This window comes from Heterocephalus glaber, unplaced genomic scaffold, assembly GCF_053883595.1.
Source record: "Heterocephalus glaber isolate CG9 unplaced genomic scaffold, H.glaber_assembly_v1.0 deba00001504, whole genome shotgun sequence".
In the NCBI taxonomy this organism is placed as follows: Eukaryota; Metazoa; Chordata; class Mammalia; order Rodentia; family Bathyergidae; genus Heterocephalus; species Heterocephalus glaber.
The window spans coordinates 11,403,727-11,421,054 of record NW_028258324.1 but is presented as its reverse complement, the minus strand read 5'-3'; the positions used below and the strand labels follow the sequence as shown (position 1 = coordinate 11,421,054).

General features: G+C 44.3%; 1 protein-coding gene across 3 annotated transcripts in view; it reads right to left on the bottom strand.

Moving 5' to 3' along the window:
* Nucleotides 1–333: 333 nt before the first annotated feature.
* Nucleotides 334–17,328, bottom strand: part of Ephb1 (EPH receptor B1) — a 442,009-nt gene continuing 425,014 nt past the window's right edge. Inside the window, exons 13-16 of one of the 3 annotated variants that reach the window (XM_004834274.4) lie at nucleotides 12,416–12,565; nucleotides 6,542–6,735; nucleotides 4,675–4,830; nucleotides 334–1,121 (exon numbers count right to left, since the gene is read on the bottom strand). In XM_004834274.4, the coding sequence (XP_004834331.2) occupies nucleotides 1,013–1,121; nucleotides 4,675–4,830; nucleotides 6,542–6,735; nucleotides 12,416–12,565 (609 nt within the window). In that variant the 3' untranslated portion in view covers nucleotides 334–1,012. Of the gene's footprint in view, nucleotides 1,122–4,674; nucleotides 4,857–6,541; nucleotides 6,736–12,415; nucleotides 12,566–17,328 lie in introns of all 3 variants that reach the window. The other 2 variants (XM_013070768.3, XM_013070773.3) reach the window with 2 other exon arrangements.

Below are 17,328 nucleotides of genomic sequence, written 5' to 3'. Positions count from 1 at the left end.
ACTAATCAGTCAGTATCATTCTAGAATAGCCCACACTGCATCCAATTCAAACCACTCACCTGTTTCCTGTCTGAATTTGCAAACTCGTGAGAGTTTTTTCTTTCATTTTTATTTTTTTTCCCTCTTCTCAATTCCCATTAAGCCAAGAGGCCCCTGGTACAACCAAAAAGCCAAACTGACAACATATTCTGGCCCCTTTGAATTTCCCAGGTGCACAGGTTTCCCAGTTCTTTTTTCTTGTTTGCATCTGTTATGGACAAGCACAGTCATTTTATAACACAGACAAACATATGCATGTCCTCGCACATGGAAACAGGTTTTTCTATTTTTTTCCAATTTGTGGTATCTTTTTCCTTTTTGCAGAAAATGCAAACAAAAGAAAAACAAGGTTTTCAATTGAAGGTACATCTCTTCTTCAATATGAAGACATTAATTGAATTGGTTGGATCCCCATGCAGTGGTCAGCAAAGTCCTTTGGCAACTGACAGAACAACATCTGGAGACTCAGGAGCTGGGTTTTGTTTGAAGAAACTTCCCCACAGGAGTCATGAGCAAAGGGAAATGGATGTGGGAGAGGGAGGGACTCTTGGGAAGGAGTATGAAAGGAGAAAAGAAAAGAACGTCATTGGTGAGGAAGAAAATGGAACACGGCTTCTGTTTCTTCCTTCCACCTCCTTCCCTTCTTCCTGTAGATAGTAATTCCACCCAGGGAGGAGCTGAATTCACTCTTGTTCCCCCAACATGTATTGTTTTGTCTCCACTACTGTTAAGATCACCTTTCTGTATCTCAATTATTACATTTTTGGTTTCCCACGGTGTCATAGACATGCTTCTGTCACTGAGAGATGAAGCCTGTCTGTAAGCAACAGGTCTAGTTTATTCATCGCCGATGGGAAAACCTTTCTCAGCTGGGAAGCGGGTCTCTCCTGCGCATTTCACAGTGGTCAACCGCTGGTTCCCCCTGGAGCCTGGTCCTTTTTCTTCCTTTCCTCCCCCAAGAAGGCAAGAGTTCTCATGCCATGGCCGTTGGTGACTGACTCATCTGGACTCTCATTGAATGGATGCTGTTCAGGATCTTCTTCTGATGGCCTGCCAAGGTGACCCCTATTCTCAGGAGGTCTCTAGAAAGGAAATAGCCACAGAGGAAGTCACTCTGGTGTTAGGGCAACATTTCACAGATCCAAACTCATCACCAAAGCCATGCTCCTGAAAATAGTTGGGTAGGCATGTGAAAGTGCTTAAAATCCAAGTAGCTTAAGTTTACCCACATTTTTGGCAAGCTTCCTGTTAGATATTTTCTTGCTCAGTCTCACCTTCTCCATACAGTGGTCCTTGTCTCTAATGCCTCCTCAGTTTGGACAGTCTAGGAGGCCCCTCCCTTATTCTTGGAATATGTTCCTCACCTATGGGTTCTGCAACAGGCCCCTCATTCTGTCCATGGCCCTCAGTGGACTGGGATTTTCCTCTGCTATGTTTGTTAACACTCTCAAGCCACACTCTATGGGGTTTTGGTTATTCTGTGGAAATTTCTGCCTAAATTAGTGAACACCCATGGAGACTGAAAAGATATGGGGCCTGCCTAGTCTTCAGATGTTTTCTTCTGAATTTCACATTTCTGTCTCTGAATTTTCATGTCATGCATTTTTAAGAAGGGTGATCTCAAAATAACTAAAAGGTATCTGCTTAAGCAGGAACCCAAAGAATATGTCTAGGATGGGGTTTGTATTGGATTCATCTTTGATCTGTATTAATATGAACAAGTTCAAGGCTTAAATTTGACCTTGGGAAGGCTGATGCATCTTTCCTTAATTGATAATGAGCATGTAACACTGCTTGAGTGTATCCTATATACCATATACTCTCTCACCTAAACCTATAAGCAAGCATTTTGTAAAAAATGACAAAGCACTACAAAATCACAAATAATAGTAATTTAGCAGCAATTGTTTCTTTCATTTGTCCTATGGGCAGGTAACTGGCCATGTGCTTCCCATGTGCTATTATTCTATTTGTCTCCTACCACAATGAGATAGGCACTATTATTGTATACACATTTATAAACAAGGTGAGTAGTGTTAAGAGAAGTTAAGCAGTGTGCTCAAGATCACACAGCATGTAAGCAGTAAAGGAGATGGGATTCACATACAGGACACTCTGGCTCTCAGTATTCACGCAGGGTTTCTCTCAGCACTCTTAAAGTCCTGACTATTTCCCTAAAGCCCTTCTGACCCCAGTATAACAGGTCTCTTGGCACACTGCATGCCCTCAAGGACCCTGGGCTGGATCTCTATCCATGATTCCCCTGAGTAGTCAGTCTCTGAGGGGCTGCAGCTGGGTGAGATGGTCAAATTTCCCATGTCCTTTTAGCAAATACATTTGGGAAGCATGCTTGAGTTTTGAATTCACAAATTGCTGCACAATCTATTTTGTGGAGTTGCTTACTATATATATATGTATATAACTTTTTTTTTTGTACCGGGGATTGAACTTGGTACCTTGTGGTTGCAAGGCAGGCGCCAGAACCACTGAGCTAAATCCCTGGCCCTGAGTCGCTTATTTTTTTTTTCCATCTTTTATCCCTCAAGAAACCAACAGAATTGCTCCAATAGTATATGGACACGTTGTACTTTGAACTAAATCCCTTAATTTTCAGATTGATTTTCCTTTTAGTCTTCCCCCTGTTCACATTCACAGGACTATTCTCAATGGAGGGAATTACTTCCCTTGATCCCTTCACATTATAGGGATCCCATGTCAACAACCCCTACCTACTTATGTGTGGCAGATCACACTGAGAAAGTAGGAGTCATCCGTCTTTGTGGATCCTATGTCTCTGCCTGAACTCAGGCTCCTGACCATCTAGGGACATCCATGTTACCTCAAAGGATGGGGAGGCTGGTTTTCCCCTGCTGAGGTACTTCTTTTTAATTTTATTTTCTGCTGTTTATTTGGCACTGATTCAAAATGCCAGTGATTGTCCTTTTTTAGGCATCAGGAAATGAATCTTTTTAAAACATAGATTCTGACGTTTAGTGAATTCGAGGCTAGATATATATTCAAAGCATAAGAAAAAGTGGAGGCTCTATCATTTCTGACAGGAACAAACCTCACAGATTGAGTTGGACTCCTGGAAGACTGACTCCAAGCAGTCACAACATTAGGAAGCCATCTTTCTGGGGCTCAAGTATGAGGAGTGGATCTCTCCATCTCCCTCTGTTAGACTCAGCAGCTGCCCTGACCAGGAAGGAATCCCAGAACCTAGCACTGTGACTGATACATAATAGGAGATCAACTAAATGACTAATGGATCCTCTCTCATGAGAAATGTGTTACAGGCCACCAGATCCCACCCTGGAGCTTTCAGTACACACTGTAGACCAGGTAGACTATGAGAGCCCTCTGAGGGGTACAAGTGTGTGTGTGTGTGTGTGTGTGTGTGTGCGTGCGCGCGCACGCGTGCGTTGGGGGAGGAATTGGTTTCCTGGTTAGCATTATCCGAACTTCTACAAGTGCAGAAGGCAAGATTTGACCCTTCCTAAATTTAATCTAGTGGTGCCCCTACTTTGCTGCATAGCGGAATCACCTGGGGAGTTTCAAAATATCCTGATGCCCAAGTCTCACTGCACACCAACTAGTCAGAGGCCTGACAGGGGGAACCAGACATCCATCATTTTTAAATATCTCCAGGTGATCCCCGTGTCCAGCAAAGTAGGGGACTACTGCAGCCCTGTGGTGTGGGGAAATGATTTTCTGGTGGTGGCAGCCAGAAAAGAAGGTTTAAGCCTTGGCTTTGCCACATGGAGCACCATTGTTACATCATCTCAGAATCTGCTGAACAGAAGGAGTGGAACTAGGTGGATATTTCCCAAACTGCAGTTCCATAAAAACCTGTCCCTCAAAAATATAGTTCCATGGTATTTAATAATTTTAAATAGGTTTCTTTATTTCAGAATTTCTCATGGCCTTTATTATGCTAATGTGAGCAGTGAATCTCCAAGAGGGTGATAAAGTGCACAGTATTTCCCAAATTTATTTGACCGTGGGACCTTTTTTCCAAGGAGAACTTATTAACATTTCCCACCACTGGTACTACTCAGAACATTCTTGGGAAATGATGGACCACATGGATCTTTAAGACCCTTTCTGGCTCTTGTCTTATTTGAATAATTTTATTTTGTGTATTCCTCAAAACTCCTATGGGAGCAGCAGACTGGTAAATAATTTGTGGGGGATGGAAATGTATGCTTATTTACAAGCACTACCGAAGACTGAGGATGCTCTCCCTGCACAGCCGCTTGTCACTGAATCAGTGCAATGCCTTTTCTTCTCTGTTGTTTAAAGTGCTGGCTGGCTGTGTTCTTTCCATCTGGATGCTTTCTTTGATGGCTTGAGTTTATAAACTTAAATGGAGGAGAGACTCTCGGTGATAGTGATTAGGCAAATGACATATGGCTATGACTTTGAAGATCTTTCATTTAGGACCCAGAATAGATCTCCACCTCCCCTTCCAGCCCCTGACCACCTTCCCCTCCATCTTCCAAGGCACTCCCCCACATGCCTGGTTCTTTACAGAAAAGGGCATCTAGGATGAGACTAGAAATAGGACTCATATCATCTGCCATAGCAGGGGAGGGGCTACCTACGGGCTGGACAGGGGGGTTTCTCATCACTTACTCTGATGTCATCTGGGTGACCAGCTGAAGGGAGGTGAAGCCAGCAGTGAGGAAGCTGTCCCTGTACTGGACCATTTTGATGGCACTAAGCCAGTCATCCACGGTAGTAAAGGCCGTGAAGTCTGGGATGGAGCGGTCAAGCAGGGGCTGGGAAGGCCTGGTGAAACAGAGGAGCAGGTGATCCTACAGAAGAAGAGATGTGTGCACAGAGGTGTGCTGCAGGCTGCAGGCTGATGGCATACTGCATGGGAAGAGCAGCAGCTCCCATGAGATGGAGCCCTAGGCTGAGCCATCCTTCCTTATGCAATCCTACATTAGTTCCACCCAAGGGTTCAGTCCCCCTATTCCTGGGCACTGTCACAGGTCAAGCAACACAGATAGGCAGATTGGCACAGCATTCAGTTGAAGGGAAGGAAATAACCTAGCTCTTTTATCAACTGAAATCTAGGATCCTTACCATCTAAAAATATGGTCCTTTAAAAAGGTCTAGTTTGCTACTACTTCTCTAAATTTACTGGTAATATTTTTTCCTTCCTGATGTTACCCTTGGCTACTTGGAAAAAAAGTGGAGCACATAAGCCCACTATTGACTTTCTCTGGCACATTTCGAAGGCAGACATTCAATTATCCAAACTGGAAACCAGGGTGTCATCTTGACATTTCTCCAACCTCACATCCATCCAACCCTTCACTAAGTCACAAAGATTTTTACCTCCCAAATCTCTCAAACTTATCTACTTCTTTGCAAAGCCATTACACTGACTTAAGACATGATCTTCTCTAATGTGACTCTTGCAGTGTTCTCTTACATAAACAAGGTCCAAACTGCAGTCAGATGCTTTTTTCAAAATGCAGACATGATTATGCCAAAAACTCTCAGATGTCACAAAACACATCAAAACCTTTAATAGGTGCTCCTTACTCTGAAAATCATGCCAAAATTCTTATCATGATCTAAAGGCTCTGAACAGTCTTGGCCTTGCTCACCTGGCCAGCTTCAGCCCCAGCCAATTTCCTTTCCAACTGCACTCACAACACCTGGCCTGGGTCTGCTCACCCTAGGGCCTCTGCACATGCTGCACACTGTTTCTCTATTCTCATCTTCTTTCTATGCACTTAATGCATCATGCCCTTCAGCCCTCAGCTGAGATGACACTTATCAGGAAAACCTCTTTACAGCAGCTAAAGGTATAAGCTTTTGGTGCCCCAGACGCCCCTCCTGCCACAGCAGCCATTAAAGTTTCAATTTTACATTTCTTTTCATGATCATCTGATTAATGTTTGCTGCTTTTAAATTATTTTAAACCATCTCTGAGTTACTTATTCCATAGAACTAGCATCAGGCAGAGTAGTTGGTCTATAACCATGTAATAAATTTTGGTGGAAAAGATGAATTAATAAGTGAGCTAACAATGCAAATGCAGCTAAGAAGCAAAGAGCTGGCAGAAGCTGGCAGTTGTTCTGCGCACTCACTCACAACATACCTAATTGCTTTGTATTTCTTGTCACACAACAATTACAACTTTGCCCCACTGTTACATTGTTGGCCAAGGTTCCAAGTCTGTAGCTCCACCTGCCTAGAGGACTGGTGTGGTTAATCGAAAGGTGGCTGGAAACAGGATCTTTCAGAAGTAGGGAATCAGATCTGATCAGATACAGCTCAACTACTCTACTCTGCAGCCTAGTGCTCAGTCCATCAGAAGGCTGGGGGCAGGGAATATTTTAGAGATGGAAGGGAAGAATCGTGGAACTCTTTCCATTTGTGGATAAGCTCTGCCTCCCCATCTCAACAGAACAAAAGGCTATCTACTATGTCCCCAACCACAAGACCATCACGTCTAGGAGTCACCTGGTCCCACTAGACTCACACGGCGGTGATGGTTGCCACAGTCTTGAGACTTGCCGGGTTCCGGATCATCTTGTCCAGGGTGTTGACGATCTCTGCAAAGCGGGGTCGGCTATTCCGGTCCTTCTGCCAACAGTCCAGCATGAGCTGGTGGAGAGCAGCTGGGCAGTCCATGGGAGGGGGCAGCCGATAGTCCTGCTCAATGGCATTGATGACCTGCAGTGGTGCACAGGGCACAGGTGTGATTGGAGGATGAGCCACCAGCTAGTCATTTACAAATTAGCCCCTGTGGGTGGAGCCTCCCTGAGCAGGCTAGCTCAAGCACCCTGATCTGTGACCACACATCCCCCACCGTAACAGACCCTCTGTGTAACCCCACCCCAGGATGTGGGCTTCTAGAAGGCAAGGACCACATCTGATTGTCTCTTGGTGTCTGGGCCCCACTAACCAGTGCAGATCTGACACACATGAGATCTTTGTAAATTGAAGAATGGTGAGGAACTTCCTTGTTGTCTCCTCTCCTTTAGAAGACATAGGGCTCATTTCTGCCTTACTGGTACTGAGGTGAAGAAAGTATGATGACAAACCTGGTGAACCCATCAGTTATAAAGAACATCCCCCAAACCTGATGTGATTTCATTCTCTCATTCCTAAGGGAAGAGAGGGACCAGGATTGATGGGGGCCCTACTGTGTGCCAGGGACCCTACAAGTTCTTCCATGCATTATTTGCCTTCATCTACGTGAAGTAGCAACCTGAATGAGGTCAACAATCACTAGGTTAAACGTTTGGTTAAGTAAAATGAAAACAGTCAAAATTTCAAGGTGATCAAACAAAATGAGTACCTCCAATCAAGTTTTGGTAATTTTTAAGAAATCCAGGGCATAATTTTGTAAGAATTTTGATATCTTCCAGTATCTTGTTTGTTTTTCAGATGTTTGCATTTTTCACCCTGTACTTCTTAATTCCTAATTCATTTAAATCAATTATGCCTGTTCTGTGCTTTTTGTACTAGAAAAAATAATTATAAGTGGCCCAAGTTCTAAACATCATTTTATTATGGTACATTTGCAAGACTTGGGAAAGGAAGCCTGAAATATAACACAGGCTTTAAAGTGATGTTACAAAAAATGTATCTGTTGAAATGGGAATAAGTTCATATTGTAATATTAGGCAAAAGAACAAGCAATATAACTGTGGTTGTAGTATAATCTTGATTTATAAAAAACAAATCAAAACAAAACAAAATCCAACAATTATATACATGCATAGAAAAGACCTTGTAAACTCCATATACCATACAGTTAATGATTGCTGCCTATAGGCAGGTAGAAACATGAATGTTCTTTAGGTTTTTCTTTTCACTTGTTTGTATTTTTTATTGTCTATAATAATCATGCATTGATTTTCTATTAAAGTGCCTTAAACTGTTTATATTAAAGTACCTTTAAATAACAAGGAAAATGATTTAGACTTCAAAGATTTTCTGGTGTTTTTACAATTAAAAAAAATTAAATGTATTAGAACTGATTATCATTTTTAACATTAAAATTGCTTGAAATGTGAGTATTTCCAATCAGTTTATATTTTTACAATTTTAAGCACAGCATATAGAACATGAGATGGTGCATGCGATGATATAACCTGAGGTTATTAGAGATAATAAAGGTGTATTTTTTTCATTCAATATGATGAAAAACAAGCATAAAATCATACCAATACTGTCATGATATAAAAAGACCAGTAAATGGTAACATTCACTTTTGAACAATGAATTGCACTGACAAATTTTTACCTCCTCCAAACTGTTGTCAATCAAATTCCCTCCTGTCCTGTTAGGAGAACATTTTAACTCTTTGTTCCCCATGAGAAAAACAGAGGCATAAGAGTGAGGTAATTTGCCCAGAGGTAGACAGCTGGCAAGTGATAGGGCTGAGAATAAAACACAGGTACCTGGTTTTAATTTTTTTCAGTTTTGAATACTTGGAAAGCCACTCTTCCTTCATTCTGGGTGCTACTTGGAGCCTAGGAAATCAGCCCCTTAGAGCTGTTTGATGTCTCTATGACATGATATAAAACTAATCCATGAGAATGAGCAGCTGGCATCATTCTCATCAGCCTGCCTCATTGTTCTACTTTTCCAGGTCTTTGTAGGCAACAAGATTAGGGGGCCAAGAGTCTCCCCTCATTGTGGAAACCAGTGGGATTACCCATTGAGAGGCCCAGAAGCTCTTTCTGGGTTACTTAAGTGCAAACCCACATGGCCATGTTGCTGAGAGAATAGCATAGAAATTAGAGGCATAGTTCCTGGAAGCCTGGGTTCTAATCCTAGGTCCATATCTTATTAGCTATAGAATCTTGGGAGAGTCATTTGACTTCTTAAAACTGAACAGATGGGTTACTAAAAAGATCAAATGGCACAATGAGGTAATGCATGCTGAGCACTGCACAAATGCGAATCAGAAAGAATCCTCAACCCATGGAGGGTGATATTATTGCCATGTGTCATATGGCAGACATTCTAATGGCAAAGAGGCTACTAGTACCCATTCTGGAGCTCTAGGAAGTAGTGTTTGAAAATCACCAAGCACATAGTAAGGACTTAATACATGCAACATCTCACTTCTCAGCTTTCAGGATCAAGGATAGTCATAGGAACTCCTCCCCATGTTTCTGTTTATGAAGTGGGGGTTCACTCTATTTGCTATTTCTTCTAGATTATGCTGTTAGTATTTGAGCTGATTCTCTGTGACCACTGATGCTCTTGCACATAGAAAAGTCTTTGCCCATATTCCAAAGAAAAAAATACCTAGGCCATCAATTGGTATACAGATAGCACTTACCTACTTGGCTCTGAAGTGTTATGACATTGAAAAATTTGAAGGATCTGGATGTTTTTTCTATTTTTCTCAGTATGTGTCACTTACACTCAAAACATCCTTATATAAAAAATTTTTGGTCCCCTTGTGAGATTTTGAGTTCATTCTCTGTCAAACTTGCCTTGCTAACAAGCACAAAGAACAGAGGGGAGATATGCAGAAACACTTCCAGTCTGGCCACCTGACACCCTAGACACCAGTGTAGAAACATATGGCCTAAGGTTGGGGCATAGGGTGTTCTGCCTGGCAGAGGTGGAAACTAGAGTGACATTTAGGCCTCTTCCTTGGTCCCTAGCAGAATAAGATACGTGGATGTTGAGGATAGTGGAGATTAGAGGGCAATAAAGTGGCATTCCCAGAGAGAAGGAAGAGTGAAGGTGTATGTGTGTAGGAGGGGGTGAGAGAAACGACCCAGGGAACTGTTACAAGAATCCTACTGTCTCACTTAGAATGATCTGTAGTAACTCTTCTGGCCGCCCTAAAACACTGTAAGTGAACAAATATCCCAGGCCTAACTAAAGAGGCAGGGAGGGTGAGGTATTGGAAGGAAATGTGCCTTTGTTCACCTGAACCCAGGGAGAGATGGTGTGAGATAGGGGTGAAGACCAGGTGAAGGTGACTTGTATGTCTCTGGGAAATGAGCAGAGCCCCTCCCTTCACCCTCATGTTCTCAAGGGGCTCCTGGCTACTCCTGAACCTGTGCTTCCCATTAGTGAGTTGGGTGGCAGGTGGTGCCTACTCGACCTTGCACTGGAGAGAGTGAAGTAGAGGAGCCCAGAGCCATGAAAAACCAGGGCAGAGTGGGTTAAGTTGAGCTCTGATGTTTCAATAATACTGCAGCTATTCTCCACAGACACTGCCACTCTCATTATCTCTGTCAATCAGATCCAAGCAGCAGAACTTCCAAGTTGCTCTCTCTGGCTGACAAACTCTCTGTACATGTTCAAAGACCTTCTTGGGCTCTGGAAGTCCAATTACCAGCACTCCGACTTGCCTCTGCAATTCTCTCCCTTAAACCCTTTCAATTGTCATCTGTAAAATCCTTTACAGCCACTACCTCCATGGTTTCTGATGAGGGAGGCTACAGCCCAGCAGCTGGGAGCACCCAGGCTCCCCCCGGGCTAGGTTGTAGAAGCTTTCTGAATGGGCATGAAGTAGCCTCCCATCTCCCATCAGGTGCAAAATTTCACTTGGGACAATGTTTTAGGGGCTTTATTTTTGAAGAAATACAGCAAAATTAGAATAAACTGCTATTTTACAGATGTTCTTACTCACTTTGAGACCCAGCTCAAACATCAAATATCCAGGAAGCTTTCCCCACCCACACATTCCCAAGGCCCTATAAATTTGCCACTGGGCTGTGAACCCCTCAAGAATAGAACCAGCATGCACAATGCTTAGTCACAGTTAGCATATAGTGACTGTGTGTTGAATGAATGATTTGCAAATTCTCCAAATTTAATCCCAGAATTCTATTTGTTTTCAGCATAGGTGAATGCATTTACTTAGAATATTCTGAATGTCATATCTTGTCAGTTCTGTAACCTAGTCTATGTGGGTTGAATTGTTCTTAATAGGATTAAGGTCTCTGGGAAGGACAAGATGGGTCTGCTTTGCCTAGCTAACATTTCTTACTCATCTAGCAGATGGTGTGCAGCTGAATTCATGAAAGCAGGCTCAGCATCAACTCTGTCACTTACTGACTGGACACACTATAGAGGTGTGGATAATCACAGATAATAGAGGACGTAGACGCCACCCATGGTTGACATCAGGATGGTTATGGATGGAGCCATTTTATCCACTAGAATCTGGAGCACTCTGCCCTGGCCAGCAGTGACTACTGTCCCAGAAGCACCTAGCTCCTTTTCACAGTCTCACTGGGAGATTGCCACCATATAAATCTTCTGAAAAAAATGCCATGACTCTAATCCCCTGGCTGGACAGGGAGCTGGCTGAGGACAATTTTCACAAGCTATGAATGACTCAGAGTCCATCCAAACATGAAGGTGTTTAAGGTGTGACAGAAACCAGATCTGGGCTGGGAACAGTCCTACTTGCTTCCAGTGTATAAGCTGGAAACTGCTCCGGATGGTGAAGAGCAAGCTGAGAACACAAGTGCTCAAGGTTTGCAAACTAATCATCTCCAAAGGGAAGATATGTACACAAAACACAAAAGAGGACTGGCCCTGGGGAACTGCCTGGCTCAAAGATAGTGTTGAAGTATAGGCAGGACTTTTGTCCCAAGTCTTGTCAAAGCAAGTAACACTAAAAAGGCTTCTTCACTCTTTAGTAACTATGGAGCAAAGATTCCCATTCAGAATACCCCCAAAATGCCTCTCGTTACAGCATCTCTGATATTCCTTCTCTTTCCTTTCCTACGCTTGTCCCTTGCAGGTGGTCTGGAAGGATGTTGATTACCTCTAACAGACAGGGACCTGCTCCTGATGCCCATATGCAGCTGCCCTCTTTAGAATGTGTTCTCAGTCCCTCCTTCACTGACAATGCCATGGGTTTGCAGGAGAGCAGATTCTCAGAGAAGAGGGCCCTTTATTATTCCTCTCTGTAAAGCTGAAGATGCAAGTCCCAGATATACACCTAGTCCAAAGCAGAGGAATTGTTACAGAAGAATAGGAGAGGAACCCAGGCCCTGGCCCTTGGACCAGTATTCCTTTCCCTCCATCATGCATGCAGAAAGAAAACACAGAGCCTGGGCCCTGAGACACAGGGTAGAATCTTCTGCTTAGTTTGGACTTGATCTGTTCATGGTCTAGGGGCATACAGAACCAGCCCATTTTCTCTTTGGCTGAGTCTGTGGCCTGGGCTCATTTATAGGCTTTGTGGTCATTGGGACTGTCACTGTCCATGTTGGGCTCTTTGGTTATTTCAAACACTTAAGGCAAGGATGTCCCTGTATCCCTCTGTTCTGGCCACCTCAACTTCAAGTTTATGATAGAAAGGCTTGGTGTCCACTGTCTTGGATGGGCATTTGTGGCAACCAGGTGCTCTGACACTTACATCTTGGTTGGACATATCCCAGTAGGGTCTCTCTCCAAATGACATGACTTCCCACATGACAATCCCGTAGCTCCAGACATCACTGGCTGAAGTGAATTTGCGGTAGGCAATGGCCTCTGGTGCTGTCCATCTCACAGGAATCTTCCCTCCCTGGAAGAAGGAGAAACCTGATCAGTCCAGCCGCCAGTCTTCAGCTGATGGAACAGACAAGAAATGCACATCCTTCCTCTCCCCAACACCCCATCTTGTGAGTAAGTTAGTCAGGATATTCTTTGCCCCACAGGTAGGCAACATTGCTGTGCCTACTTGGAAGAGTTCAAAGGGATCAGTGTGGCCTATGTTGGTCTCATGACATATGTGGGAGCCACAAATGCAAGTGGATAACCGATTTTGAAACTTCATCCCCCATCCCGATTCCCTACATACTGATTCTGATGTCACTGTTGGGGAGTGTATAATTGTTTTAAAGGCACTACAACCACATGAGGTTGGCTACATGAGTGCAAACTGTGACTCTTTGTCCAGTGGCAATGTAAAAATCACAGGATTCAAATCAGGAGGAAACCCCATTAAACAAAACGGAGGATGAATGAGGCATTTCACTAGAGAGCTCTCCCACTGCATGATCACACTGGGCTGCCCCTCAACCCCATTGCCATTGCGTGGCACCTCTGGGAGAAAGGTTTTCCTAATTGTGCAGCCTGCAAGCAGCCCCAGGCTAAACGGGAGTTTGACAGACTTAGAGTGTGGTCTGTCCACATGCTGTTTGTCCCCTCTGCCCTTCCATGGAGAACTGGAGAGGCTGCAGATCTGTGTTTTTAAAGGAATGTCTTTGGAATTTTTTTCCTTCTTCTTGCCCTGTGGCCCCACACTGGAGTTTCTAACTTGTCTCTGTGTGGCCTTTAGCTTAACTGCCAACCTTGGAGCAGTCAAGTGCTGTTTACCTAAAGGGCTGATGCACAGCCTTCATTCATTCGCCCTATCAACAGGCAAGCAACAAACACTGTTTTGTGTCAGCCCCTATCTGAGGACGAGCTGGAGCCCCAGAGATGAACCACCAGGCTCCTTGCTCTCATGCTGCATAGGAGAGTGAGGAGACAGACTGGAAAAAAATCTTAAAATAGAGTTAGAATAATTGAAAAGGGGAAAAGTGAGGATGTGGATGGGTCAGGGGTTCTGTGAACTGGAGGGGACTCACTAACACAGGCAGAGTCAGAGGAGGTGTATCCTGTGGTGGTTAAGTAGTCCCAGAGCCTTAGGCTAGGTTTGGACACCAGTATTTCCCCTCTTCTATCAAGTAGCCTAACCTGTCCTATGCTTGTTTCTCACCAGCCTCTGGACAGTCATCATGAGGGGTAAGTGGTTAATACCCATATGGAACAGGGCATAGGGTGTGTCATGGACAGTAAGCGCTGTGTTAACTATTATTGGCTCAGGTGTTAATTATTATTGGCTTAGCCTAAAGGACAAGCAGAAGTTTGCCAGGCAAAGTGAGAGGAGGAATGAAGTCTAGGCAGAGAGCAGCGGGTACAATGGCTAGAGGAAGAGACAGGATGAGAACTGTCAATAACTCAGGCTGGCTGAAGCAGGGAATGTCCAAGGGGCAAGGAAAAAGAGGTGAAGGCACAAAGGAGGGCACTGTAAGGCCTGTCTCGCATCAGTGCTGCTTACAGGTGTTAGAGCGGGCACTTGCCAAGGCCACCCTCCAAACTCATCACTCTCTACAATAAACATGCTCCTCCTTTTCAGTTCTTCACGCCAAACACCAAGATTCCACCGCCATGGCATTTTTTCTAGGCATGGACCCTGTCTCTTTCCATAATCCAAGAAATTTGGTGGTGGCTGCCCTAAGCAGGGACAGCAGCTCCCACCCTGCTACTCTCCCTGGCCTCATGCCTCAGCTGAAGGAAGCAATTTTTGTATTGACCATTCTTACAATCTGTTCAAATCACTAAAGATATACAGTGGGCTTTAGCAAAAATACCTTAAAATGTATAAATAGTTAATGTGAGGGAAAAAAAGCAAACCCCAAAGTATATTTTTATCTGGGTTCCTATCCAGAGCCTGGGAGGAATAAACCTGGCCCAAACCTCCCCAGGCACATATCCAGCTTTCTGCAGAGAAGACAGTCCTGATTTCCCCTGAGGATGCTGGCAAGCATTTGTGGTGAGAGATGTCCTCAGAGCAAATACCAGCAACAGGACAAATGCCTGGAGGGCAGGCCTGTGCTGCTCCATCCTCACCATCCCCCTGAACATAAGCGTGTTCACTGGCTTTGTCAACATGGTACCTGTGGCCAGGAAGAGAGGTGGGAAATTCACCGAGTGAGCCAGGGGTCCTCAAACACCTTGAGGTCAGTGCCTGAGGAGAGCTCAGGGACCTCTGCTGCTTGTGGCTATTAGAGGAAGGGTTGTTGCTGCACCTTGAGATGTCCTGGGCTCCCTCCACACCAGCAAAGGGGTTTTTGCTCCCTCAAAATACCTGGCTTAGGGGTGGTAGGAGAAAGAAGGAATTCAATTAGCGCTCTCTCTCTCTCTCCCTCTCCCTCTCTCCCCACCCTATGTGTACTTGAAAGAATGTATGTGTGTATGTGTATGTGTGTGTGTGAGTGTGTGCAAGACTGAGAGACAGAGATAAAACTTGGCAGCCTAGGACTGTGAGTAAGAGAGTTAGGGCTTGCTTATGTTTTGTGTGTATTTGTGTGTGAGGAGGGTGTAAGAGATGAAAGTCTAGTTCCTCTGAATTTCAAAGAGGCGATTTGGGAGTCTGGAAGTGTCCTCCTCTGCCAAGTCTGGAGCAGACCCCAGGGGCTGTCAGTGACAGCTGTTGAGCTGCTCCCTCTTGCATGTAAAGTGGGCAGTGCCAGGCCCACTGGCGAGGAGCCGAGCCCTCCCGCCACCTTGCGCTGTTGGGCCTCACTGAGCACAGAGCCTGGCCTGTCACCACCACTCTCTCCATCCCAGCAGGTGGCCAGGCCGCCAAGAAGAGCCAACCAGGACAGTCAGGTGACAGCTTTTTATGAGCAGCTCCCCTACTCAACTGAAGACCAGGGGACACTGACCTTTGAGGCAGAAGAAAAGGTGACACAAAGGCAGAGGAACATGATGGTAGGTGCTTTCCTTCCTGGGGATTTTAAATTTTCCTGTCTTTTCAAACATCTCAGCAGCATTACCTTCCAATGCTCAGGAGTAATTATGGAGATGATTATGATTATTTAACTTGTCTTCAGTTATGTGGCAGGAAATCTATTAATTTAGAGGATGGTGACCTGCCCTCAAGAGATGTTGGAAGTCAAGATGTGGGACAACACTGCAGCAGTCAGTGAGCCAGGAAGTCCTGCTCCCCAAAGAAATCTGAACCAGAAACCAAGGTCAGTGTGTCCACGTGTCTGTGAAGTGGTCTAAGAATCTCCTGCTCTCCAAGTAGGCACAAGGAAGGGCCGTGGAGGAGGGGTGGCATGGCATTTTGGGTGATAATTCTTTATGTCCTCATGAGGGCAGAATTCTACGGTGATGAGGAAGAGATGGGGCTTGCTGGGAAAGGGTCTGCATCCACATGGGCACAGAGGGCTGAAGAGCACATGGTTCTGACATGAGTTTGCCAAAGTACTTGATGGCTCACTTCCCTAAGGAATGCTGAGGCACAGATCTGATTTCTGTAGAGAGTGAGTTTCCCTAAGGCTGCCACAGGGGGTTCTGTTGGGGTCTGGGGGAGACAGAAAATGAGAGAAGGGACAGGTTACCTCACTATGAGCAGGACTCTGAGTTTATATACTGACCTACATATGGCTTTGAGTTGAAGGGTTGCACTGCCAAGAGAGTCTTCAAACTTGTGAAAACCACTGCTTCAAAATAATCATGTCTTTATTCAAATTTAAGACAAACTGTGTGTGTGTGTGTGTGTAGAATTTTATAAACTAAAAGGAGAAACCTGGCAATGGACTAATCCTAACCCAGCCATCTTTAGGTATGAAACCATTAGGAGGCATGATGCCAGTAGGAGGTGTCAGTGTAGAGGAGGTGTCGGTGTAGTGTTAGTTCCTTAGTCTCAGCCAGTGTGCAACAAATACTCTGTGTCCAGCAGTCTGCTACTGACATAGTACTGTTGAGACTCATCTTCACTCTCAAGGGGCAGTGGATATCACTAATGCCACAGGGCCAGCTCACTGTCTTGCCACAGTAAGATCAGATAGGTATGACATATAGCTTTGGTTCTAGAGCTCACTCAACTGTGAAGTTTTCCAGGCCAAGTTCCTGACACAGGATTGATTTCCCTTTCTCATTATTTATCCTGCAGAAGCCCATTGGGTAGTACATCTGTGTGTCTGGGCATTGCTACAGTACTTTTCTCCACCATCTTGTGTGAGAGAAAGTCTTGGTGGGATTATGGTAGAAATCTAGGCTTTCAATGTACTGTGTATGGTGATCACTCGTTCATCAAATATTAGAATTGTGGTGCGTGAATTTCTTGAAGCTAGGATGTGACAGATTTCTGACCTAAGAGCATCATGCAATGGCTCTGAATTTCACAAGCCCACTATTCCAAAATGTTTATAATATGTAAAACATATTGAAATTGTGAAAATCCAATAGGATAGATACATTAAACTCACAACATATTAGTATTACCATTAAGCACAAATTTATTGAGTACTGTGGGTTGAATTATGCCCCTTCAAAAACTATATTGAAATCCTAACCCGTGATATCTTTGAATGTGGCATTACTTGGAAGTAGGGACTCTGCAGCTGTGATCAGGTTAAGATGAGGTCATACTGGATTAATGCAGGCCCTAAGTGTAATGATGGTTTCCTAATGAAAAGGCTATATGAAGATAGAGATTCAAAGAGGAGAGCAACGCATCTGCAAGCCAAGTATGTCAAGGATTGATCACATCTAGACACAAACAGATTC